We start from the raw sequence: 27,154 nt of genomic DNA on the forward strand, positions 1-27,154 counted from the left end.
ATATAGGATCATCAAACAGTTTCACATTTACCTACAGAGTAGAATCACAGCCTGTAGAGATTGGAGTGTCTATTTTAATATTTACAGTGAATATATTTTAAAAATGACTATGTCTGAATGTATGTTAGATATAAACAAGTATTTCACAAGAATTAAGTGTACATAAAACATTAGGCTATCACCAGAAAAGTTCAAAATTCTAATAATCCTATAAAGAAGTTCTCACACAAAACTCAACCTCTGGCAGGAGTAGCTTTCTAAGGAAAATGGCTGAATGGTATCAGTTGATATAATCTCTTCAGCTCTACTATTATCAGGAAAGCCCAAATCAGCACAAAGTTAGTAATGACATTAGGAATACTCAGGAAAAAGCCCACAAACTTTTACTGTGGGTGGACAAATGTAATCAGAGAGGGAACATGATCAAGCTAGGACTTTAGGTTATGGTCCAGGTTCTGTCACATGACCTCTCTGAGTCTCAGTATTTTTCATCTATAATTTGAAAAGAGTATTCTAGATAATCTTTCCAAGTTCTTTCAATTCTGCTTTTTTATATGAGAAGAACAGTATTAATAAAGCTGAAATCCTATAATTCCCGCCTGTCCTGAAAACTGTATTTTGAGCTATAAATTTAACAAGAGCACTTTCAATATGAAGAGTTACTCGTATGTCTATAAGGTTTTCTAGTCCAAATTTGGCATAAAACTATTGTCTCTTTGAGCAAAATATTTGTCTATGTGCTTTAAAAACTTAAATTAAAACTTGCTATCTTGTCTGTTTTCATTTTTTAAAAAAAATTCTGGATGACCCTTTGATAACATCAAACTGGATGGTAAAATCCATGAGACCAAAGTTTCAAAAGAAAAGTGAGAAAAGAATGAAGAAAAAGAAAAGAGCCAAGTGTTATCTTTTTGTCTAAGTTTATCAACTGTCAGAAGTTCCTCCAGACCCCTGAAGGAACATTGGTTTTGTAGTTGTCAGTACTGACTCAACTGCTATAGCTCTGCTTTTACCTTTCACTTTTTAGAGCAGAAATACTTCTATTACTTAATCAATCAAGAAGAGAAATGGAGAGTGAAAGGGAAAACCACTGAAGTAGCAGCTGAGCTGAACAAACAGCTGTACAAAACACTACAAAGCCTTCTGAAATGTCCAGAATAAATAGTGATATCCAAGATAGATATTAAAGGTTTTTTTCTTTTTCTTTTCTTTTTCCAATAGCAGCACCGGTTTTCCCTTTCACCATCTATGAATCTACTTTCAGTTTTGGATCACTGGACAAATAAGTACTTGGATCTCATTCAAATTTTTACAGGGATTTTTAAAGATGTTACCAATCAAGCCGAATTGTTTTGTTTTCTGTGCTCAAAAAGACGACACAGACATTGGATACTGAGGGGTGCTGTAGGTCAGCACGGGGGTGCATTGGCAGAACTGTGCAAAGAGGTTTGCACAGACTCTTCCTGCACAGAATATAGCTCCAGCCAGTGCTACTAAATCTTTACTTTTTGAGTACAAAATTCAGCCCCAAAAGCTTTCAAAATAGGAAAAATAAACAGAATCAAGATCATGAGATATTTTTGTTGTCAAAAAGCGAAAGTTAAGAGTAAAGCCAAATCTACAGAGCCAATAGTGACAGCTTCTACTGGTCCAAATTCGTAAAGGGGAATTCTGGAGGTTCTCCTAAAATGGAAAGAGAAGAATAGAAAAAAGCATTACAGTAGGGCACTTTTGTAAGCTACAAAAGCTACATTTACAATTTTCTTTGAAACGTAGTTTCTATTTTCTTCAGTATTAAAATATTTTGTTAACCTGAAGATACATACTGCCCTCCTAAAGGACAATTTATGCCTTCTAGTTAGAAAAGTTTTGTTCAGGGATCCCTGGGTGGCGCAGCGGTTTGGCGCCTGCCTTTGGCCCAGGCCGCGATCCTGGAGACCCGGGATCGAATCCCACATCGGGCTCCCGGTGCATGGAGCCTGCTTCTCCCTCTGCCTGTGTCTCTGCCTCTCTCTCTCTCTCTGTAACTATCATAAATAAATAAAAATTAAAAAAAAAAAAAAAAAAGAAAAGTTTTGTTCAGACCTATCATGTCATCAATTTTTTTAAACAATAAAGACTTTTTTACGGAAGGAATCTGACCTCAGGAGAAAATACTAACACTGCTCACTAAAGCAGTAGAAGATAAAATAGATTTTAAAATTTTCAGAAGCTGGGATCCCTGGGTGGCGCAGTAGTTTAGCGCCTGCCTTTGGCCCAGGGTGCGATCCTAGAGACCCGGGATCGAATCCCATGTCGGGCTCCCAGTGCATGGAGCCTGCTTCTCCCTCTGCCTGTGTCTCTGCCTTTCTCTCTCTCTGTGTGACTATCATAAATAAATAAAAATTTAAAAAAAATTTTTTTTCAGAAGCTTTAGCAATGTAAACTCAAGTTATATGAAAATAAAAAAAATTAAACAGAAGAATTTTATATTCAATTCATTACAAGAAAAACATTTCCTAACAATATGATTTTTCATGACCCCAAAATGAAATCCTTTTGTTAACTAGGTTGATGTTTTCTTGCTCGGTTACAACCATGCATTGATGACATTTCAGGCCAAAGTACAAGATAATCATCTCTCAGTGTTCTCTGACTAAAGGGAATCACTATTAAGAAAGCCTACTTAACCACCATCTAGTTGCCAACTCCACAGGTTCAATATGTTGTTATAAATCTCACTGATCTAGATTAAAATGAGCTAATCTAATATGCCCCCCCCTTATTTCTATTAAATGTTGACTATTTAAGACTGACAAAATTATTGGTGATCCACTGTTTACATTAGGGCAAAATAAGAATGATTATAACATCATATTTGTATGTATCATTATATATCTATATGGCCTCAAAACATTCATATGAAAAAGTCTACAGTCATTCATCTGTATGCTTATGTTTCTACAATGCCAAAGATAAATATTTATAAAAACTCAAGCTATTTTTTTGTATTCTTTTGATGTACTGTATTCAGTATTTGTTAAAATTTCCCACCATGCTCAAATTTAGAGTTCGGCAGCACGGTGCTGTATATGAACTGTATGTGAACTAGCAAACAACAGGTGACAGCTGATGGAAGGGTCACTTTGCCAAGCAATGTTACAATGGAAAGCTATAGCACTTTCGAATTATATAAGAAGACACAAGCGAGTTGAGTTTTGCTTAGTACTTCATAGCTTTTCAAAGGACTTCTAAATAAATAATGAATACTTAATCTTCTCAAAATGAGTTGAATAGTAATGAATATCAGTTACTATATTGGACTAGAACACAACAGCTCTCTCATTTCCTCTCTTACTGTCAGACGGTCTGTGCTCATATCCGCGAATGTGCCTATCTCCACTAGACTACCAGGGCTCTGGTAGCTTCCACCCTATAATGTGCTGAAAGCACCCCCATGCTGCAGGGTGAGATCAAGACCTTTTATGTAGGCTTGGTCTGCCCAGAAAGGGGTGGACATTCCTGGTATCAATCTTCAGGGGAAAAGCTCACCCTGAGAAAAGAAACTAGAACCAAAAAGGCCTCAGAGAAGCAGAAAAGAACGTATGTTTCTCTCTGGGCTTCTGCTTCTTGGTTTAGCTTTTAAACAGACAAAGGTATGTATAACTAACTAACTAACTAACTAAATAAATAAATAAATAAAACAAACAGTCAAAGGTTCCTGAAGGCTACTCTTAAATGGTGGTGGTTGAAATGACCTTGACAAAAGGATTTAAGCTAAGAGCTAACTAAGCCCAGTGGTCTAGTAGGGCAGTGTTATTCAAACTGCAACCTGCCAGTGAATCATGGTATCAATTTAGTATCAAATCAGCATCCCACATGTAACACGGGTAAACAACATCCTGTGAAACTTGCTTCAGTCCTATGTGTATAGTAGATCAAAAAGTAAGCTATTTCTTACTATGAGGAGTGATCAAAAATGTTTGAAAGCCACTGCTATAGAGGATCCAAATCTCATAACTGAGATTATATAGTTTTATGTTAGTCTTTATTGTTTAGATTTTAGTAAAGCCACGTCTAAATTTTCCATTCTTATTTTAGCTGTGCCACAGGGAATTAAGGTTGAGGTTTTATACCCTGTGCTTAAACTAGAACCAAGGAGGAAGAGTCCCCCTCCTGTGGCCAGCGGGGCGGGGGGGGGGGGGGGGGGGGACAGTATAATTAAATGACTGTAATTAAACGGCTGTCCGGAAGAACTAGAGCTGCAGTATTCAACTGCTTCTTCCCATGTGAAGCTTTGTCCTTGTACTGTTACCCTGTAGAACTGGGCTACTTTTTAGAGGAATCTGGCGGCTTCCTTTATATTCTATTTCTTCCCAATCAGCTAATGTGTGAGAAGTTGGCTAACAATGATGGTTACAACTGGAGGTTCTCAGATAGGTAGGATGACTTATTAGAGTTTTAGGATGACTTATTAGAGTTTGTCTTCCAAACTGAGTCAATTTGTAGATTTGGTGTTTACAAAATAGGACCCTGGGGGATCCCTGGGTGGCGCAGCGGTTTGGCGCCTGCCTTCGGCCCAGGGCGCGATCCTGGAGACCCGGGATCGAATCCCACATCGGGCTCCCGGTGCATGGAGCCTGCTACTCCCTCTGCCTGTGTCTCTGCCTCTCTCTCTCTCTCTGTGACTATCATAAATAAATAAATTAAAAAAAAAAAAAAAAAAAAAAAAAAAAACAAAATAGGACCCTGGAGTAGCAGGTGTAAACTGGGCTGTCACAGGCAAACAGGCATGCATAGTTGGCTACCCTTCCTACAGGGAATGAAGAACACAAGCTCCTCTGAATGGTAACTCTCTGCTTGATTTTTAGGGTCTCTATTGCTTTGCATATGCTTGAGATTAACAAAAACATAAGCTCTGGATAATCGGTTGATAATGACAGTGAATAGCTCCTTTTTAGCTGTAGGAAAGTGAGAGAACAAAAAAACAGAATATTGGGATCCCTGGGTGGCGCAGTGGTTTGGTGCCTGCCTTTGGCCCGGGGCGCGATCCTGGAGACCCAGGATCGAATCCCACATCGGGCTCCCGGTGCATGGAGCCTGCTTCTCCCTCTGCCTGTGTCTCTGCTTCTCTCTCTCTCTGTAACTATCATAAATAAATAAAAATTTAAAAAAAAATTAAAAAAAAAAACAGAATATCAAATAAGAATATCTGGGTTTAAGAATTGTGTGAAAAAAATAAATAAATAAAAAAAAATAAGAATTGTGTGATAAAAGATGAAACTTATCCTAATTATTTTTTATTTAGACTGATCTTATTAATTCAGTTTGCTAGTCACACAGTGATTAATAACTGGGAGTTGAAGTAAAACCTAGGAGGTACTCTGAAGTAATGAGTGGTAGGGGGAGACCACCTGGTAGCAAAATATTTGTTAGAGCTAATAAGCCTTGTAAAAATAATTTTAGTAGTCTTATTTTAACTTATTTTTTTAAGAAATTTAACTTGAAATATGCAAAACTTTTCTTCTACAGATGAATTAATTTGAGCAAACAATTTAAATTAAAATTGTTTATAACTTAACATATTGATATTTGGTGTCCTCCTACTCCATCTTAAAAGCTGCTTTTAATTTGACATTACTTTGATTCCTCATTTTCAAATAAACTATTAAAACATGTATAATTAAATCTGTGTATAATAGTCTGTGGAAGCACAGCAGCAAAATCTAACCTCACCTTGTCTTCATACATCCTTTTGGCTTCCCTTAACTCCGAACGTAGCTGGGAAACAGTAGATTCCAGATCACTGAGTTGTCGCATATACATTGAATTTTGGTTTCTTGCTTGTTCTCTAAGAAGGGTTTTAAAGGGGAGTAAAAGCAAATAGCAAACTAAGAATAAGTGTGATACCTAAGCATACTCTAGCATTTAGATACTTTCTCTAGTTCTTTTATATGGCATTAATAGGTCAAAAATCTTTTATTTTCCAAAATTGCTTCTTTAAAGCTTCCACTCAATCACATTGTTAAGTGTTAAAACTAGATAGTGTATATAGGAGTTCATCTGTACTATTTTTTTTCTATTTTCATATATGATTGAAAATGTCCCTATAAAAAGTTTCAATTATATAAGCTCAAATTATAAAATTATTTATATGTATTCATGTGTATTCTATTTATATATATTAATACTCACACATATACAGTGCGTGTGTGTCTTTGGTTCTATCAGTTGTAATATGAATAATATTTAAGGGATCCCTGGGTGGCGCAGTGGTTTAGCGCCTGCCTTTGGCCCAGGGCGCGATCCTGGAGACCCGGGATCGAATCCCACATCGGGCTCCCGGTGCATGGAGCCTGCTTCTCCCTCTGCCTGTGTCTCTGCCTCTCTCTCTCTCTCTCTCTCTCTGTATGCCTATCATAAATAATATTTAAAACATCCAATTCCAAGAGGCCTAAATACCTGCAATAATACTTCCATGTAATCATATAATATTATCTCTTAAGTAATCTTTTCCATTCATTTAAATTAGAAATGTTTTACTTCCTTGTGGAATTTTTAGGCAAATTTTAAAAGATTTTAGGACAGAATATTAATGAAAATGGTATCTCTAAAATGAAGATAAATAACTACCAATTTCAAACTACCAGGACAAACATACTGAATGATTTCCAGTTGACTCTGGATGCTATTGGCTTGGCTTCGAGCACTGCTAGCTTTCTCAGTAAGTCCTGTTATTTCGATTTCATGTTCACTTATTAACTGCTCAATCCTATAAAGAAAATGCAGTGCTTGTTATTTGATACATAAGACTTTGCTTGGCTGATTATTCCAAAAATTAATGATTTTCAACACTCTTAAATTTAGTATTTTGCTTTGACTTTGAAGATGCTGCTCATTTTAGGTTTTAGAATTCAGATCTTTATAAAAAAAAATTCAGATCTTTAAAAAAATTTACAACGGTAGTAAGTTACAAGTACTATATATTATGTGACACACATGGGGGGAAGTGTCCTGTAACATATTGCAAACACAACAACAGGATTTTAAATATTCACACTAAATCATAAAGACTTTACATCATAAAGCTTTACATTAAGCTCAAGTCAGGTTTTGCCAACAAATGACTGACAAAGACTCTCTCCTTGACCAAACTTTAGTCAGGCTCCTCTGAGTCTTCTTCTAAGGCCTTGACCTTGGCACCCATCACCCTCCCATCTCACCCCCACTGGCCTGGCCTGCCCAGGCTTAGTAAGAATCTGGCTAAGTCAGTTCAGTGAGAATCTCCCTACCTTTGATGTCTCTACTGTCCCATTCATCTGCTCCTTGGCTGAAAATCCTTACCTTCCTGGTTGTATTAGGAGAGCTGAGCTTCATCTTTGTCCCCTAACACAGAACCCCTATTGCAAAAGCCTTGAATAAAATTTTCCTGAACCTTTTAAACAAATGTCAGAAAAATTTTCCCTTTCACATGAATTTGCCATAAACCTATGAAGAAAACTTCTTTGTTTCAGAATATTTTAGATTTTGGAATTGCTGATAAGGGATTTTAGTAAACCTATGGTTTAGTTCACTATGACTTTCTATACTTTAGTCAGAAACCCACCTATCTTGATGTTGTTGAAGAAGCAATTCTATTTTGTTCTGTGATTCAGACTTCAGTGCTTCAAGCTGATCCTCTACCTAGTTATATAAAAAAGAGATGCTGATTTATGGATTGGTAAATCTACATCTTGGAAAAGTTGGAGATTTTCCAACTAAAGGAACACTTTAGAAAGAAGCAAATAAAAGTAATACTGAAACTTAATACATTTTATCACCATATTTTATTAGATCACTTACTTTGGTTATACTCTCAGGAAGCCATACAGACAAATCAAGCTAGTTCCCTTAATTTACTGAGACGTCATTGTGGAAATAACTTATTTTAGAAAACAAAAGTGAGAACTTGGTTTGCTTTTAAGAACTTAAAAAAATATACACATCTAATACTATTCTCTTAATGGATTTTAATATAAAATTGAATAGTGTTCTCACCACTTACTGGAAATATCCTCCCTTTTAGATAAGAAATTTCTGTGTCTAATTCTCTTAAGATTTTACTAATAGCCGAGCCCAGGTTGCGGAAGTGGAGAGCAGACATGCTGTCCTGTTCATATATTTTCTTGCCTGAGGCTTCTTCAAAGTCAACTAGGATTGCTCGGATTTCTTGAAGCACTCCCTCATGACTAAGCATTATCTTTCTCAGCTGTTCTATTTGCATGTTGCTATCTTTCAGCATGTCCTCCTTAAGGCATTTGGCAGTTTCAAGTTCATGAACTGTATTTTGAAGCTGATTTCTCAAATCCTCCTGGGACTGACTCTCCCTTCGTCTATGAAATAAGTGAAAGAAGAAGAAATAATATTCATAAAGGTCATATTCACACAAGTAATTTTATACTACAAAAAGTAAAATTTTAAAATAATTTTAGGTAACAACTCCCAACCTGATGTCAGCCATGGCATCTCTCTCCATTTGCATCTCTTGAAGTTTTGTTTGCAAATCAATGACTGACTGCCTTAAGTAAAACTTCTGTTTCTCATGCAATTCATTGCTCTAGAAAAAAATGCCAGGTAAATCAGTCTTTACCAGAGGAACTTCTTTTCTTAACGCTAATACTTTCCAAAAATCCATAGATTATTAATTTATTTTTAGGTGTACTTCCTTCTCCTTTCACCATACTTCAGGGCCTAATTAATCATTTCTCACCTAGATTATTGAACTATCTTAACTAGTCTCACTGTCTCAAGCTTGGCCCCTTTCAATTTATTCTTTACTTAATAACCAAAACACTATTTCTAAAACAAATCAGACTTCTAGCTCAAGATAAATACAGAAATAATTTTTATTTTTGAAAACAGGAAAATTGGTTAAAATTCTATATACAGAAAAGTCCATCCTCACCTCCAACCCACTTGAAAACTCTACAGCAGACAACCACCACCCAAAAGTCAAGGTGTTCTACTACAGAGAAATTCAGGAAGATCTCTAAAATTAGGCACTGAGAGAGACCTCCCAGCCTAACAACTGATACCACCTAATTATCCCAAAGCCAAGCCATCAAATTCTGCCTATTGAGAGAGCTTGCCATCAGCTTTTTTATTGCTCATCCTTGAGTATGAACAAAAATCAACCAACCAACTAACCAATCAACCAACAAATACTCATGGACACCTGAAGGAAGATTATAAAATACAAGAGTCCAAGATGAAACAAAGAAGCAAACACCAGAAAAAAAAGGATCCTAAGAAACAAAGTAATACAGCAATAGAAGAACGCTTCCTAAAATTTATATTTGCAGAGAGAAAATGACTTTCAATGTTACCCAGCTAACGTTGTTCTCAGAATGCAAAGGTCCATAAAATATATGCCTATGTACCTTTCTTAAGTTTCTAAAGATGTACTTTGACTAAATGAAGCAGATCCAGAAAAAGGAAGACAGAAAACAATGAATCCTAGAAATCATGGATCCAATCAGGAAAGCTGTGATGAGAAGAAAACAGTTATACACAGACCTAAGAAATTCATCTAAGCCAGAAAATAGGACAGATGACTCTTGAAGAGTCCTGGATCAGAGGAGGATTTGAGAGAAAACCTACATGACGGTTCTTTTAAAAAACTTTTTAAAAAAGCATATGATAAAGGCATACACTTTCTGGTGAAAAAAACACTACACTGGAGAGCAAGTGTAAAAGGATACTAGTTGATTCTGCAATTGACAATGTCTATAAAGTCAATATAAAGTTAAGGCCCTTTATCTTTTCCTCTTATAGTCCAGGTGAATAACTACAGTACAGTCTGAACTATGGATGCCAACAGTGGAAATGGAAATCTGACGGGATTCCTGGGTGGCGCAGCGGTTTGGCGCCTGCCTTTGGCCCAGGGCGTGATCCTGGAGACCCAAGATGGAATCCCACGTCAGGCTCCCGGTGCATGGAGCCTGCTTCTCCCTCTGCCTATGTCTCTGCCTCTCTCTCTCTCCTTGTGTGACTATCATAAATAAATAAAAATTAAAAAAAAAAAAGGAAATCTGAGAAATATATATGAGATATACTGGATATGGTGATAAAATGACACCAGGGAAGAGGTATCAAGAATAAATGAGGTTTGGGGGTGCCTGAGTGGCTCAGTGGTTAAGCGTCTGACTCTTGATTTCAACTCGGGTCATGATCTCAGGGTTGTGAGATCAAGCCCCACAGGCTCTATGTCTGTTTAAGAGTCTCTCCTTCTGTGCCCCCCTTAAAAAATATAAATGAAGTTTTTGCTTGTGTAATTATGTAAAGGTGGCACCACATACAATTAGAAGGAACACTGGGAGAAGGGTAGGCTTGGGGGAATGATCATGTATCCAGGCAGAAATGTTGAGTTTATAGACCCTCAGACATTTCAAGTATAAATGTCAAGTAGGTACATGCAGTGCTAAAGTAAGAGGTCTGTACTAGAAATATAAGTTGAGTGTTCATTGATATATAAATGGCAACAGAAGCCGTGGGAATCACTATGACTATTTTCAGATGGTTCTACTGGAACAAAAAAACAAAAACGAATAAGCTCAAGGAAAGTCAAGAGAGTTTATTTTCAAGGGACCTAGGAGAAAAGAATACTTAAGAGGAAGAAGATAATCACCTATGTGAAATGTTGCTTAAAATTCTAAGGAAGGTAAAACAGCAATGGGATTTAGCATCATGGCTTATTCCTACTGCAGCACAGATCTCATTGTTACTATCATTTTCTATATAAATATCTCAGCCACAGACTATAAATGTGCATACAGAAATGACCACGTAGGGCAGCCCCAGTGGCTCAGTGGTTTGGCGCCACCTTCAGCCCAGGGTGTGATCCTGGAGACGCAAGCTCAAGTCCCACGTCAGGCTCCCTGCGTGGAGCCTGCTTCTCACTCTGCCTGTGTCTCTGCCTGTGTCTCTGCCTCTCATGAATAAATAAATAAAATCTTTTTAAAAAAAATGACCATGTATTTTCCATCTTTTTAGACCCAGCACCTAGCACATGTTACATAGGAGTTTTATGCTAAATATTGTAAGTATCCTAATAGCCCTGTATTCATTTAGAGATTTAACACATATTTACTGGGAGCCAATCAAGTGTCAGATCCTCTGCCAGAGAATGGACATGGAAAATGAATTAAGTAATGTGGAGGCCGAGAAAATTAAGGCCATTCCACTTTAAGTTCAGCGTTAGCACAAGTCCAGCCATCCCTGGCCCCTGTGAATAAGAGCTGAAATTTACATTACTTCAGTTACAGAAAAAAAAAAACAGTTTACAGCTTAACATCCTAGAAAGCCCTATATTAGAATGAGAACAGAGCCCAAGCCAGGGGCAGGAAGCCCCTATTAGAATAAGAACAGAGCTCAACGCCCTTGAAAGCCCCATATCAGAATGTAAACAGAACTTGAAAAATGGCTCCACCCCTTCTGGAGGTCCCCTAGACCAGCCCTTAAAACAAGCTAAAAACCACCTCGGGGTCCAAGTCCCTGCTCCACTGTGTCGAGTATACTTGGACCCAAGCTCGAGCTTGTAAATAAACCCTCTTCGGTGTCGGCTCCTTGGTGGTTTCTTGGATTCGCAATCTTGGGCACAACAGTAAGGCACTGTCTCTTTCCCTCATTGGTATCTCTGTGCTTCATCCATCTATCCATCCATCCCACCCACCCTCTTTATTTGCAGTCATCACAAAGTATTGTCACTATTTGTTTATATACCAGCTCTTCTTCTTCAAGTCTATGAACTTCTTATGAGTCCTACCTTATTCATCTCTGTATCCTTGTACATGATATAATAGGTAATGATTCTCGGCACTTAATATTAAGTTGTGGTTTTTTTTCCCTAAATGTATTTACACAGTCTGATAAGGTAGAACAATGTGTGAATAAATACAGTAATGTGCTAAATACTACAGTAGACATGTGCACATAGGGCAACAGCTGTACAGAGGAGAATATACTTAATGCTGTTTAGAGGAAAGGATTCAGAGAAGCAAATGCTTAGCTGAGTCTTGATGGATATCAAGAATTTGCCAGACAGCCATATAAAGAAGAGGAAATTAGCCTGAGCTATTTACATATATCTAAAAACCTACTCTTACAACTGCTTTGTAAAGAAAAATGAGCTATCATGATAGCAGGTCAGTAGGCCTGAACCAATTATTATGATAACATTTTGAGCTATTCAAGTTTCATTAAAATTAACCATGAAACCAAGACATTCTATTAACAAAAGGAAAAAAGGTATGTAAACTTCATGTGCCCAATTTTTATTTTATTTTATTATTATTTTTTTTTATTTACGATAGTCACACAGGAGAGAGAGAGAGGCAGAGACATAGGCAGAGGGAGAAGCAGGCTCCATGCACCGGGAGCCTGACTTGGGATTCGATCCCGGGTCTCTAGGATCGCGCCCTGAGCCAAAGGCAGGCGTTTGTTAAACCGCTGCGCCACCCAGGGATCCCATGTGCCCAATTTTTAATACTGAAATAGAAGGCATAAGCCAAATTAGGGGCACCTGGGTAGCTCAGTGGTTGAGCAACTGCCTTTGGCTCAGGGCATGATCCCGGGGTTCTAGGATCGAGTCCCGCCTTGGGTTCCTGCAGGGACCCTGCTTCTCTCTCTGCGCATGTCTCTGCTCTTCTGTCTTTCATGAATGAATAAATACAATCTTTAAAATAAAAAAGAAGGCATAAGCCAAATTAACAAGTTTAACCAATAAATCCATTGTTAAATGTTTTTGTTTTAATTTTTTTTTAATTAATTTATTTATTTATGATAGTCACAGAGAGAGACAGAGAGAGAGGCAGAGACACAGGCAGAGGGAGAAGCAGGCTCCATGCACCGGGAGCCCAAAGGCAGGCACTAAACTGCTGCGCCACCCAGGGATCCCCCTTGTTTTGTTTTAAAGATTTTATTTATTTATTCATGAGAGACAGAGAATGAGAGAGAGAGAGAGGCAGAGACACAGGCAGAGGGAGAAGCAGGCTCCATGCAAAGAGCCCAATATGGGACTCGATCCCAGATCCCGGAATCACGCCCTGAGCCAAAGGCAGACTCTCAATCACTGAGCCACCCAGGCATCCCATGTTAAGTGTTTATTAAGTTTTAAGTTTAGGTTCTGTTCCAAGGCAACATGTCTCACTGCCATCCCCAAATGGCATAGAGTACTGGAAGAAAAGAATGTAACTTACTTCGTTTAGTCTTCTCTGCAGATCTTTGACTTGATGTGAATATTCTTCCAAAACACGTTCAATATGTTCCTTTCCAGGGTAAGGGATGACTTTCCTAGGAGAATCAAGTTCCACTTCATATTTGGGGAAAAAAGGAATTTGTGCCAATGTCCCAGCTGAAGATGTGTTTTCAATTATTGTACCACGAACAGATGACATAAAAAATGGACTTGAAGAACCTAAATATTAAAGAATTAACCAACTTTTAATAAAATAATTTTGTGGTAAACATTATCCTAGGTGTTTTCCTTATTGAACTCTGAAGATGCTCAAGGTCTCATGAAAAGAGACAAGTAAAAGATGAGTAGGAGCTTAGGAGAGACAAGCACTAGGTAAAAAAGAGATTTGGTAAAGCTGATGAAGGAGCAGTAGACGTCCACCCTTCATCAGCTTTGCCAACTCCCAGAGCTCTGAGGACACTAAACAAATGATGAGTAGCTTCATGCTGTCCATCTCTGCTGTGGTCATGTCATATCTGCAGAACCCTCAGTCCATGACACCCCCCTGGTGATGTCAGCCTAGGACTCCTCTCTACACCTTCCCCCAGGCCTGGCCCCTGGCTGCTCAGCCTCTGCCCTCAGCTGCTGTCCTGGGCTTCCCTGAATGAAGTAGTCTCCGGGCTTGCAGCTGGATGGAGGGAACCTGACCCTTTCCCTGAGATTCTACTTCTGTTGGACAGAGGGGAATATCTTAAGCCTACCCCGCCTGCCTGCCTTCCTCATCCTGCCTGCTGAGGGAGATGCTGCCCATGTTTCTACGTGTATCCACTCGTTTTTTTGTTGTTGTTGTTGTTGTTGAAACCAGTAATAAAATTTTGCATTCTGGCTATTAAAAAAAAAAAGAGGGGATCCCTGGGTGGCGCAGCGGTTTGGCGCCTGCCTTTGGCCCAGGGCGCGATCCTGGAGACCCGGGATCGAATCCCACGTCGGGCTCCCGGTGCATGGAGCCTGCTTCTCCCTCTGCCTGTGTCTCTGCCTCTCTCTCTCTCTGTGACTATCATAAATAAATAAAAATTAAAAAAAAAAAAAAAAAAAAAGAGAGAGAGAGAGATTTGGGAAGAGGGAGTCTCACTTGATAGTGATCAAGTGATACCTGAACTGAATGAGGCTTGAAGCATATTAAGAAGAGGAAGGGCATTGTAGGCAGTGGGAGCACTATCATTATTGGTGAGAAGGCTGGAGACAGCATAGTATATTTTGGGTGATGGAAAGGAAGTAGCCAGATATGAAAATGAAGATATAGGCCAAATTATGAAGGACCCTGTGGTCATGCCAAGGAATCTGAACTTCATCTTGAAAGCTTTGGGAAATCATTAATGGATTTGAGATTTTAAGAGTAGTTAACTAGGTCTGTGGTTTGAAAAGGCTCTCTGGCTTCAGTGTGGAGAATGCACGAGATGAAGATAAAACTGAAGGTAGAAAAACAAGTTGGGGGTGCCTGGATGGCTCGGTGGGGTCCTGAGATCGAGTCCCACATTGGGCTCCCCGCAGGGAGCCTGCTTGTGTCTCTCTTTCTGTCTCTCATGAATAAATTAAAAAAAATTAAAAAAAAAAAGAGAGAATCAAATTGGAGAAGGCTTTCAACAATGTAAGCAAGAGATGGTAAGGGTCTACCCTAAAGGAGAGGCAGTGGTGACAGACTCAAGAGTGTGGATTTGAGAAATACATGTAGTAAGTAAAAGACAGGGAGTTGTTAAAGGTCTCTCTTGGGTTTTGAGCTTCAACATCCAAGTAATGCTGTTTGACTTGTGAGTTCAGGAGTAGGTGCTGCTTCAGAGATAAGGATTTGGGAATCATCAGCATTTGAATTCTAGCGAATCCTTGATGTCAATGAGATCATCCAGGGGCAGTGTATAGAGTGAAAAGAGAAGAGGAATAAGAAGAGAACTCTGACAAAATACCAATAGTTAAAGGGAAGACAAGGAAGGAAAACCCAGGAAGATTCACAGAAAACCCACAAAGATATTAGAGAATTATATTCAAAAAACACCACTGATTTGGACTGAGCTGCAGAGACAGTGTGAGATGAAAAGAGGCCTTCCTATAGGCAGGCTGGAAGCCCCTAGGCTGAAAACATAAGCTACCTTATATGTAAAAGGAAGGTCGTCTTAGAGTTAGACCCAAGAGTCCAGAGAATGGCACTAAGAACCATGGAGAATTATTTCTAGGCCAGAGTCCCAATCAGGGCATGGTCAACTTGTGCTCAGCTAGATTTCAGAATTGTGATGAACTGTGAGCCTCCTGTTTTCCTCATTTGGAATGGTAGTTTTGATGGCGGTTATCCTAGGCCTGCCTGACATTGTATGTTGGCTGTCACAGGTCTTCAGATGAAGAGGAACCCAACTCAGGGAGCTGTATTTAAGGACTTAGAACTGAGGAGCTTCATCCACATCTGAATCTAATTCCAATAAAGAGATTCTGGCCTTTGAATGAATGGATGCTATAATGGGATGAGACTGTTAGGGGCCTTCTTGGGAGGGAGTGAAGGCACTCCACATGTGAGAGAAATGTAAATTTGTGACCAGAGGTAAACTGTGGTGCTTTGAAAATATGTCCATAAATTCTTTGATAGTCCTCCCTCTAATAGGTAGAGGTTAATATCCCTCCTCTACAAAAGGAGAAATGAGTGTATGTGTTAAGCATGTACATATGTGGGGGGAGGGGTAGCAATTGCTTAATATTGCAAAAAGAAACACTGGAAGAATAAAACAAACTCATGAAAATGGTTATCTATAGAGGTATAGGGGATGGGTAGAAATAGAGTAGAGGGGATAGGGTTGGCAGCAAGACTCTACTAAATATACCTTTCATCAGGTTTTTACTGTATGCCGTACACGTGTTATACATATTCCAAAAATAACATGAGGTTGAATACTAACAAAAACAAATAAACCTAAGTGTATATAGTAAGTTGATAACATAATGTCACAGAGAGAAATAGTTCCTTCAAGTAACGTTAGAACATAGTGCTCTGTGTGGTCTTAGTGAGCTTCCCTTGGCAGGTAAGTCGTTCATGGTGGTAGCACTGTTATAATTCTAGAACTATTCTGTATGTACTGTGGAAGAGAGAAAATGAATAAATATGCTGAAAGTTTTGGAAACTAGAATTTTCACTGTTGAGGAGATGTAGATATGGAATGAGGGAAGACGAGGAAGAACTCCATAGTACTGGATCTGGATTTGAGTTAACTATGTGAACTTCTGATTTAAAAAAATCTATTTTGAAACCTTATCCACTGAATGCTCCCAGGCACAAATGTTACCTCAGTAGCAATATGCACATAAGATCCTGGATTCTATATACTATTCCCTTTTGAAAGAAACCAGAGTTCCTTAGAGAAATGGCTCATTCCAGGCCTGGGGGAACAGGCCAAATACAATGTGAGCCCGGAACACTTTGATGTCCCAGAGAGCAATGAAGTGGGTCATGTTTTAAACACAGGGAGGAGGGAGGAGGGCAGGGGGTGGGGGTGAACTGGTGATGGGCACTGAGGGGAGCACTTGACGGGATGAGCACTGGGTGTTATTCTGTATGTTGGCAAATTGAACACCAATAAAAAATAAATTTATTATTTAAAAAAATTTTTTTTAAAAATAAACAAAGGGAGGGCAGCCTGGGTGGCTCAGGGGTTTAGCGCCACTTCAGCTCAGGGCCTCATCCTGGAGACCCGGGATCCAGTCCCGCGTCGGGCTCCCTGCATGGAGCCTGCTTCTCCCTCTGCCTGTGTCTCTGCCTCTGTGTGTGTGTGTCTCATGAATAAATAAAATCTTAAAAAAAAAAAAAAAAAAGACACAGGGAGTCAGGTTAAAAGGACTGGCCAGGGGAACCCTGGGTGGCTCAGCAGTTTAGCGCCTGCCTTTGGCCCAGGGTGTGATCCTAGAGTCCCGGGATCGAGTCCCACATCCGGCTCCCTGCATGGAGCCTGTTTCTCCCTCTACCTGTGTCTCTGCTTCTCTCTCTCTCTGTGTCTTTCATGAATAAATAAATAAAATCTTTTTTTTTTAATTTTTATTTATTTATGATAGTCACACACACACACACACACACACACACAGAGAGAGAGAGAAAGGCAGAGACATAGGCAGAGGGAGAAGCAGGCTCCATGCACCAGGAGCCCGACATGGGATTCGATCCCGGGTCTCCAGGATCGCGCCCTGGGCCAAAGGCAGGCGCTAAACCACTGCGCCACCCAGGGATCCCCATGAATAAATAAATAAAATCTTAAAAATAAATAAAAATTAAAAAAAAAATAAATAAAAGGACTGGCCAAATGTGATACAGTTGAGTATTAAAAACACTAGTGGCAGCAAAGCATTATAGCACTTTGAACTAAAGAACTATCTATGGATCCATAGTGATAATAATTAAAGGAAAGTTCTTCTTGCCTGAGGAATGCCAGCTAATAACTACAGTAAAATTAGAAGATCAACAATGTAATCATTAATTTGAGCAAGGCTCTTCAATAGATACTAAAAGCACTGGAAAAAAAGTTACTTAGTACTAGGATATTCACAAACTCTTGCCAAATGAGTTTAATCTGAATCTAAACATGAGAAACAAATCTGAATCTAAACATGAGAAACAATCAAAAATCTAGAATGTCGGATATCCTATAATACAACTGGTCTGAATTCTTAAAGCCTATGCCATAAGAAACAACAACAAAGGAGCAAGGATGAAGAGAACCACCACCAAATATAAATCATGAACTTTGATTACATTAAAAAAACTAATGAAGACTTTTTATATACTGACAACTAAGTAAATTTTAATATTAATACAAAGAAGGTGACATTGCATTTGATAGTGATTTTCTTATTTTAATGTGGTGATATAGGAAATCATCCTTATCTAAGGAGATGCATGTTCAGATTTTGAGACAAGAATCGTGATGACTTCAATTTCAGGTAAGTGAAATATAAATTGTAGGTACACAAATAAATCAAATATGATAAACATGTTGACAACCGCTACGGCATTCAATGTACTATTTTTTTCAATTTTTCAACAGCTTAAAAAATTTCAAAACAAAATGTTGGGGTCCAGGTATAGGTCACAGAATTTAGCAAAAAAGGGAAAATTTAGTCACATTGTCAAAGTGCTTTCATTTGAGTACTGGGTTCAAAAGCCAGAAGGCAGTAGTTTGCAGAACCAATGGACAGTGGAGATGTAAAGACACTGAATACAAAATTGTCTTTCAGAAGCCACAGCTATGAAGTAAACAAGAGATAGAGGAGGACAGGCTGAGGAAAAAGTTTTATTTTTTGTTTTTCTGGTTTGTTGTATCTGTAGTGTTTTGAGGGTGGAAGAGATTTAGCATTTTTACATAGATGGGTAAGTGCAAATGGCGAGAAGAGACTGAAGCTAACAGAGTGAGTGGGGATAATCTGTGGAGCCAAATCTCTGAAGCAGTGAACGTGGTGACAGTGGGCAGAGGAATTAGGTCATGGGTAGCAAATTAAAAAGCTGACTCTTACACGGAGCTATGAAAGAATGCAGGCACAGATTATGAAAAATGGTGGGTTTTGGAGCAGGGCATGAGAAGGTAAGAGAGTACCAGCCTAAGGGCATCCAATGTCTCTGGAAATTAGGAAATGATGTTATTTGAGAGTGAGAAAGAAGGGGGCAGGGCATGGGACATGAGAATGGCATAATTTTGAAATAAGTATTATGGGAAATGGGAGAGAAATGCCTAAGATCATGAGAAGTCTCCTCTAGCAGTGTCATGGATACAGCAGAGATGGGAGACTGTGAAGTGGCAAACTGGTGGAAAATCCACAATTTGTATATTTTCTCTAGCAGAAGCGTCCAGAAGCCCAGTACAAAAATGGAGAAGGTGGTCAGCCTGATAAAGATGGGGGTTTTCCTATAAGTGTAACAGAATAATAAGAGAAAAAGGACGTTTAAGAGATTGGCAAGTGATTAACTGAAATAATAATACGAAACAGAAAAAAAAATATATGAAACAGAAAGTGAGGATAAGAAGAGGTTTTAATTTAAGAGTCAATTAGAATGGCAGAATCCAGAGCAGTTGTTTTCAACCCTTATTTGAAATCAGGATTACCTGGGGATCTTAAAAAAAAAAAAAAAAAAAAAAAAATCCGGTGGTGCCTAAGCCCCATTCCAGACCTAGTGAATCAGAATCTCCAGGTGTGGGTCTAAGCCATATAAATGTTTAAAATCACAAAAAGTGGGGCACCTGGGTGGCTCTGTCAGTTAAGCGCCTGCCTTTGGCTCAGGTGATGGAGAGGGAAGCCACTGCCTAGACAGGAAGGAGCATGCCCAACTGGATGGGGGTGGGGAGGGAAAAGGAGTCAAAATGATAGGGAAATCTGGCTTCAAGTGGACCAGGGAAGAGAAGGCATTAGGGAAACATGGAGCATGTTGAAATTCCTCAACATGGAAACCATTTTTAAACCAAAAAAAAAATAATGTAAAATTTGCTTAAAAATAGGGTATTTTAAAGGACTAAACATTTTCTTCCTCAAAAAGTAGAATTAAAAAAAAAAAAAAAGTAGAATTTTAAACAATAAACCTTCATGACCACCATCAGTACCCTGCACAGTTAAAACCAAAACATACTAAAAAACAGCAGCCTGGATGAATATTATAAGGGCTGCTTGCAGGTTAGCGCCTGCCTTTGGCCCAGGGCGTGATCCTGGAGACCCGGGATCGAATCCCACATCGGGCTCTCGGTGCATGGAGCCTGCTTCTCCCTCTGCCTGTGTCTCTGCCTCTCTCTCTCTCTCTCTCTCTCTCTCTCTGTGACTATCATAAATAAATTAAAAAAAAAAAAATAAGGGCTGCTTAATTCCAATCCCCCCCCCCATTTTATTTGATAAAGAATACGCACCTCCATTGGATGTGATACCACTACTTGATAAAAGATCTTCATTATTTGGTTCACCAGCTTTTTGTTCCATATTAATTATTGCTACCTCTTCTTAGAGATCTTGAAATAGGAGTGCTTCCCTGTTTGGTTCTTTAAGTTCTTATCTCTAGAAGACAGGGATTTGATCTTTATTAATAAGGTATTATGAGAACAAAATTCACAGAAGAGGAACTGACTTTGTTCATATTTCAAATTTAGTAATAACTCTTCACCAGGAAAATATTTATGCAGAAATATTTTATCACTACATAAATTAATAAGTGAATATAATCTGATTGCAAAAAATTGTTGCTTTTTCATGTCTAAGTAGCTTATTAAAGACAACCTGAAAATTAAAAACTAGTATTTTAATTAGGTTTATGATTAGTACTCGGCTTCAAAGGGCAAAGTTTTTTCTTAAGTCCCTCTCATAAGGTTACATTGTCAAATAACGGTAGAAAATATCTTCATTAAAAGTCACAAACTAATTTTTAAAAACCCCATAAATCAGCAAAGTGGAAATCATTAATAAAAGTTCAAACAGTGCTCATAATTTTAGATTAGGCCAAGAAGCGTTCTGGGTTTGGAGAACAATGGTGGTGGCCTGATTTCAAATCTCCCCCTCATCCTCTGAAAATAACTATAAAATCAACAAGGAGAACAAATGAATAAAAGCACATGGGTTCTATGCCTTCAGCCTCCCTAGATGACAGAGTACTACAACCTTCAAATTACTTGCTAACAGAGGGAAAGCGCTTTCCAAAACTGTTCCCACCGTCTATCTATCAGCCCTGCGGGCACATACGTGTAGAGAATGGATGGAGAGGCTGGGAAACTGAAAGGGAGCAGAAGGCTGGAGGAAGCACAGACATATGCACCCCTGAAAGTGAACAGGAAAAGCCAAGATGTTAGGTTCAGGTTGCAACTAGGTAGTCCACAGCCCTGGCTCCCTAGTACCAGCTTGAAAGTGGGGGCGGGGGACGAGAAGTAGCAGCTTCAGGGAAGCAGTGTTTTTGAAGAAGAGATTATCGCACAGGGAAAGGAGAGAGGAGGGAAAATTCAGGCACCAGCATAACAAAAGAAGCAAGATAGACCAACCCTCCTTGTATCTCTCCCATTCTTCTATTGCCAAGTGTAATGGAAACCACATGAAAGAGGGAAATCTCAGAACAAGAATTCTATCCACGAAGTGACTAGGAATAGATAAAAAGCAGACCAAAAAAATAAAAATAAAAAATAAAATAAAAAAAAAATAAAAAAAGCAGACCACAACTACACAAAACTATTATAAAATGTCAGAAAATGTGAATAAAATCTTTTCAAACATGAAGTTGAAGAAAACTAATATAACACTGCAAGCTGAACTAGGTGTTCCCAAACAAGTACCTGAGAATGTGAAAAATCACCCTTGAATCAGAAATGTAAAACCAAGAAACACATAAACCAAGCAAGCAAATAGGAGGGAAGGAATGAAAGGAGAGTTGGCTGAGGTCAGGAAAGAAAGAGAAGGAAACGACCGACCATATCATATCAGAAATGAAGCCCAATGACAGAGTACACATGAGAGAACAGACTGTAATGAAGACTTAATCAAGATCCTGAAGAAAATCAGAAAAACAGAAGAGAAAAGGCTGAAAGAGGAAGTGAAAGAAATGGGAGACAGGCAAAAGAGGTTGGCCATCACTGGTGTCCCTGAAGAAAAGAAGTCAAAACAGTGAAACAAAACTATTATTTAAAACTATAATCCGGGGATCCCTGGGTGGCGCAGCGGTTTGGCGCCTGCCTTTGGCCCAGGGCGCGATCCTGGAGACCCGGGATCAAATCCCACATCAGGCTCCCGGTGCATGGAGCCTGCTTCTCCCTCTGCCTATGTCTCTGCCTCTCTCTCTCTGTCTCTCTGTGACTATTATAAATAAATAAAAATTTAAAAAAAATAAATAAATAAAACTATAATCCGGGGCAGCCCCGGTGGCGCAGCGGTTTGGCGCTACCTGCAGCCTGGGGTGTGATCCTGGAGACCCAGGATCGAGTCCCACATGGGGCTCCCTGCGTGGAGCCTGCTTCTCCCTCTGCCTGTGTCTCTGCCTCTCTCTCTCTCTCTGTGTCTATGAATAAATAAATAAAATCTTAAAAAAAAAAAAAAGGAGGAAGCTTTTAAAAAAATAAAAAAATAAAAAAAATAAAACTATAATCCAAGAAAGTTTCCTAGAAATAAAGGAAGCCATGAATCTACACATTTTTAATACTAGGGAATAGCGACGAAGAATGATCAACTCTGAAACATATCTTAATAAAACTACATTAAGATTTTAAAGATATGAAAACAAAACAAAACAAAACAAAAAAAAAAAAAAAGATTTTAAAGATATGGCTCCCTGCGTGGAGCCTGCTTCTCCCTCTGCCTATGTCTCTGCCTCTCTCTCTCTCTGTGTCTGTCATGAATAAATAAATAAAATATTTTTTAAAAATAACATGCAAAGCAAGGCAATAGTAGAGCAGAATTTTAAGGAAACACAAGGAAAGAGCACACAAACCAAGGACCCTATATCCAGCCAAGATTTTCAAAAGAGTTAAAGCTCCCTCTGCGTAGTTCAGTCAATTAAGCATCTGACTTCTGGTCAGGTCATGATCTCAGGGTCCTGGGATCCAGCTGGTATTGGGCTCTGCACTCAGCTTCTCCCTCTCCCTCTGCCATGTCCTCACCCCAAAACCTGCTCATGTGCACATGAGCACTCTCTCTCTCTAATAAGTAAGATCTTTAAAAAAAGAGTCAAAGCCATAAAAAAAGTTTTGAAAGTGCCATAACACTGTATATATGTGCCCCTTCTGAAGAATCTTCTAGAGGAGGTGAGGCTTTATCCAAGCAGAAGATGGCTGGCAAGTATGGCAAAGTGTGAACAACTGGTGAAATTTTTTTGTTTTTTCTATAGGCCTTGTATTTTCCAAAATAAAACTTAGGACAAAAATGAGCATTAAAAAAAATCAAAACACCATGACTGAGGAAAGCGTGCAAAAGGTCTGCTGATGCACATGACCTATTCAGCTGTAAAGTTGAGACTAAAACATAGGAGGGGTAAAGGCATTGAGAAATAACATATAAATATTATGTGTGTGAAAAAGAAATACAAATGTAACTCAAAATGGGAAAATAAATGACAAAAAGGGGGAAAGTAAAAGACCACTGGTTGTCAAAAAGTATCATTTAAAACTGACAGAAAGCAAAGAGTTAAGAATATAAACAGTCTGTAGGAGTACTACAAAAAGCACTAATGCAAAGGTAAGCACTAGAATAAAAATACAAACCTTCTTAAGTGACAAAAAAAATTTTTTTTCCTAGAGAGAGAGAGAGAGCAGGGAGGAGAGGGAGAGGGAGAAAGAGAATCTTAAACTGGTTCCATGTGGAGCTTGACAGAGGGTTTAATCTCACAACCCTGAGATCAAGACCTGAGCTGAAATCAAGAGTCAGATGCTTAACCACGTAAGCCACTCAGGTGCCCTGACAAAGAAGTTTTTTGTTTTTTGTTTTTTTATTTTTATTTATTTATTTATTTATTTATTTATTTATTTATTTATTTATTTATGATAGTCACAGAGAGAGAGAGAGAGACAGAGACACAGGCAGAGGGAGAAGCAGGCTCCATGCACCGGGAGCCCGATGTGGGATTCGATCCCGGGTCTCCGGGATCACGCCCTGGGCCAAAGGCAGGCGCCAAACCGCTGCGCCACCCAGGGATCCCACAAAGAAGTTTTTTTAAAGAAAGAGAAGAAACACACACAAAAAAATAGTAAATATAATATATAGTAATCATATCACCAGAAGATGATGTGAGAATAATGTGACAGAATTTAGACCAAATACTGAATGTGACAGGACTTAACCTGCTTATTCAAAGAAAAGGATTTTCAAATTGGCTGTTAAAAATTTCAATTCTATACTCTATACAAAAGGACACTTAAAGGCACTGATTCAAAAAGACTGCAAAAAAAGTGATAGACAAAAATTTGCCAGAATGAACACAGTAAGAGAGCAATGGTTAAAATCCTGATGCCAGGGATCCCTGGGTGGCGCAGCGGTTTAGCGCCTGCCTTTGGCCCAGGGCGCGATCCTGGAGACCCAGGATCGAATCCCACGTCGGGCTCCCGGTGCATGGAGCCTGCTTCTCCCTCTGCCTCTCTCTCTCTCTCTCTCTCTCTCTCTCTGTGACTATCATAAATGAATAAAAATTAAAAAAAAAAAAAAAAATCCTGATGCCAGACCAGGTAAGTCTTCAAGGCAGAGAATTAAATAAAACAAACGGCATTTAAAGTGAAAAGCCACAATCCACAATAAAGATCCAGTACTTCTGATCTTGTGCCATATAACACAGCACCCACCTTAGATAAAATATACATTACAGGAGATACAGTAAGAATCAGAAACACAGTGATGATAAGACTTTAACAGGCTGCTCAGTATGAGATAGGTCACGCTGACAGAACATAAGGATATAAAAAATTTAGATGAAATCACTGAGGTAGACTTTTTCAATATACATCAAACACAAGACTTTGATAATAGAGCATATACCTTCCTCTCAAGCACACATGTAAGGAACACTGACACAAAACCAATCATATTCTAGGGCAAAAATAAAAGATTAGCAGGTTCCAAGGCACCTTGGTGGCTCATTCAGTCAAGTGTGGGACTCTTGGTTTTGGCTCAGGGCATAATCTCAGAGTTGTGAGACGGAGCCCCATGTCAGGCTCTGGGCTCAGTGTGGTGTCTGCTTGAGATTCTCTCTCCCTCTCCTGCTTCTGCCACCACACCCTATGCTCTCTCTCTCTCTCTCTCTAATAAATAATCTTAAAATAATCAGCAGGTTTCCATAAAGTAAAAATATTACAAACATTTTCTGTTCACAATGTCATAAAACTAGAAATGAAAAGTAAAACCCCAAAGCAAAAAGGCCTTTCCACCTGGAAATTCAAAGAACTATTAAACAACTGTGTGATAAAGGGAATATAAAGGAAAATTAAAGAATTTTCGTAAAATAATGACAATGAACACAGTACACGAGAATCTGAGAGACAGTAAAGTGGTGTAAAAAAAGAAATTCCTGGCCTTAAACACCTGTTTCAACAAAAATGAGAGAATGAGCTAAATTTCTATGACAAAAAGAAGAAAAAGTAAAACAAAAGAAAGCATATCATAGGAAATAATAAAGATATAAACAGAAATTAATGAAGTAGAGAACAGAAATACAGTAAATCAAAGTAATGAATCAGAATCCTGATTCTTTTTTAAAAAAGCAAATAAATACAGGCAGGGACCATTGAAGTGATAAAAAAAAAAAAAAGGAAGGTCAAAATGCTTATCATTTTTACAGTAATTCACGATTATAAGCATTTTTTGTAAAACTCTGTAAGCTAAAGAGAATTTTTATTGAACAGAATTCCTTTTTATTTCACTCACAGTTTTTCCCTTTTGATTAATGAGGTGCCATCTGTCAAAACTACAGTTAGATAAATTCTACCTTAATGTATCTCATACTACCATTTTTAAGAAATAAGTAGTAGCTAGGGAGACATTTCATAAAGAATTAGAATAAATGTAATGTTAGGATTGCTAGGCAACTCAGATGTTCTAAATAGAAGAAATTGGTATGGGAGTGGGGGAGGGAGGCCCTCATTTAAACAAGTCTTATCAAAAAACAAAAAACAAAAAAAAAGTCTTATCACGAATGTTTGCTATATAACTTACATACTAAAATGATGCATTTGAGGATTCTTTAGGATGATGAAAGATACTAAGAAAATTCAAATTACTGAGTAATGTTAATATTATAAAATACAGACAGATCAAGAATATGAAGGAATGAGCAGGACATGAGCAGGACACGGTTGGGAAGTTACACACTGATCCACTCTCCTAGATACCAATGTTTTTGGTGTCAAGCAGGAAATAGAACCTACGAGTAAGGTAAGTAGAACTGAAACTAAGAGTTGGAGAAGAGAAAAGAAAGGAGGAGGTTTGACTTTAGAATATTCTGATTAAAAAAAACAACATGTACGGGGGCACTTGGGTGGCTCAGTCAGTTAAACATCTGACTCTTGGTTTCAGCTGAAGTCAAGATCTCATTAGTCCTGGGATCAGCTCATCTTGGGCTCCAAGCTCAGTGGGGAGTCTGCTTGAAGATTTTCTCCCTCTGTCCCCCCACCCCCAACTTGCGTGTTCTCTCTAAAATGAACAAATCTTAAAAAAACAAACAAAACAAAAACCCAAGTTTGTTTATTTTGGATAAGATGATGAATGTAATAAACTCATTAATTCAGTATACCATGATAGGTGGCAGCCCTTCAGAAGGAAATTTTTTTCTTAGAAAATTAACAGTTTAAAAAAAGAAAAGAAAGGGATCCCTGGGTGGCGCAGCGGTTTAGCGTCTGCCTTTGGCCCAGGGCGCGATCCTGGAGACCCAGGATCGAATCCCACGTCGGGCTCCTGGTGCATGGAGCCTGCTTCTCCCTCTGCCTATGTCTCTGCCTCTCTCTCTCTCTCTCTCTCTCTCTCTCTCTCTCTGTGACTACCATAAATAAATAAAAAATATTAAAAAAAAAAGTTTAAAAAAAAAGAAAACTGATAGTTTAAGGAAGACAGCATAGATTTATTTACTTAAACAAGAATTTTTAAATAAACATTTATTTTTAAAGATGTTTAGTTAAAAAAATAAAAAATAAAAAAAATAAAGATGTTTAGTACTTCCATTTGCCAATGCTACCAGTTAATGAAATCTGCCTTTTAAAAAGTATTAGACTAACCATATCCTCAATTTGGTCAAATCACTCAGTATTTCTCTACTTCCATGACATTAAGAATTGAAACATTATTCCTATTTCCAGGCATAAAGATTACTAAAATATTAAAGATTTCTGGCAAAAGAAACTTTTTTTTTTTTTTTTTTTGCCACAGTAAGACATGAAATTGTATTTTGTTGATTTGGGGATAATAACGTGGACTTACATGTGTTTGATTAAATCTCTGGGTATAGTACAA

At 38.4% G+C, this 27,154-nt stretch overlaps 1 protein-coding gene across 21 annotated transcripts in view; it reads right to left on the reverse strand.

Annotated features, from left to right (window-relative positions):
- Positions 1 to 27,154, reverse strand: part of CCDC158 (coiled-coil domain containing 158) — a 127,621-nt gene that overhangs the window by 68,944 nt on the left and 31,523 nt on the right. For 17 of the 21 annotated variants that reach the window (XR_007407832.1, XR_007407833.1, XR_003128024.3 and 14 more), the window contains 7 exons: positions 20,107 to 20,251; positions 13,215 to 13,432; positions 8,466 to 8,575; positions 8,024 to 8,351; positions 7,586 to 7,662; positions 6,641 to 6,751; positions 5,716 to 5,830 (listed from right to left, as the gene is read on the reverse strand). Coding sequence is in view for 17 of the 21 variants with exons in the window: in XM_025427333.3 (XP_025283118.1) it covers positions 5,716 to 5,830; positions 6,641 to 6,751; positions 7,586 to 7,662; positions 8,024 to 8,351; positions 8,466 to 8,575; positions 13,215 to 13,432; positions 20,107 to 20,176 (1,029 nt within the window). In the remaining 4 variants the exon portion in view is untranslated. Of the gene's footprint in view, positions 1 to 5,715; positions 5,831 to 6,640; positions 6,752 to 7,585; positions 7,663 to 8,023; positions 8,352 to 8,465; positions 8,576 to 13,214; positions 13,433 to 20,106; positions 20,252 to 25,576; positions 25,696 to 27,154 lie in introns of those variants that run through there. The other 4 variants (XM_025427354.3, XM_049105070.1, XM_049105073.1 and 1 more) reach the window with 4 other exon arrangements.

Source organism: Canis lupus, chromosome 32 (assembly GCF_003254725.2).
Source record: "Canis lupus dingo isolate Sandy chromosome 32, ASM325472v2, whole genome shotgun sequence".
NCBI classification, from domain to species: Eukaryota; Metazoa; Chordata; class Mammalia; order Carnivora; family Canidae; genus Canis; species Canis lupus.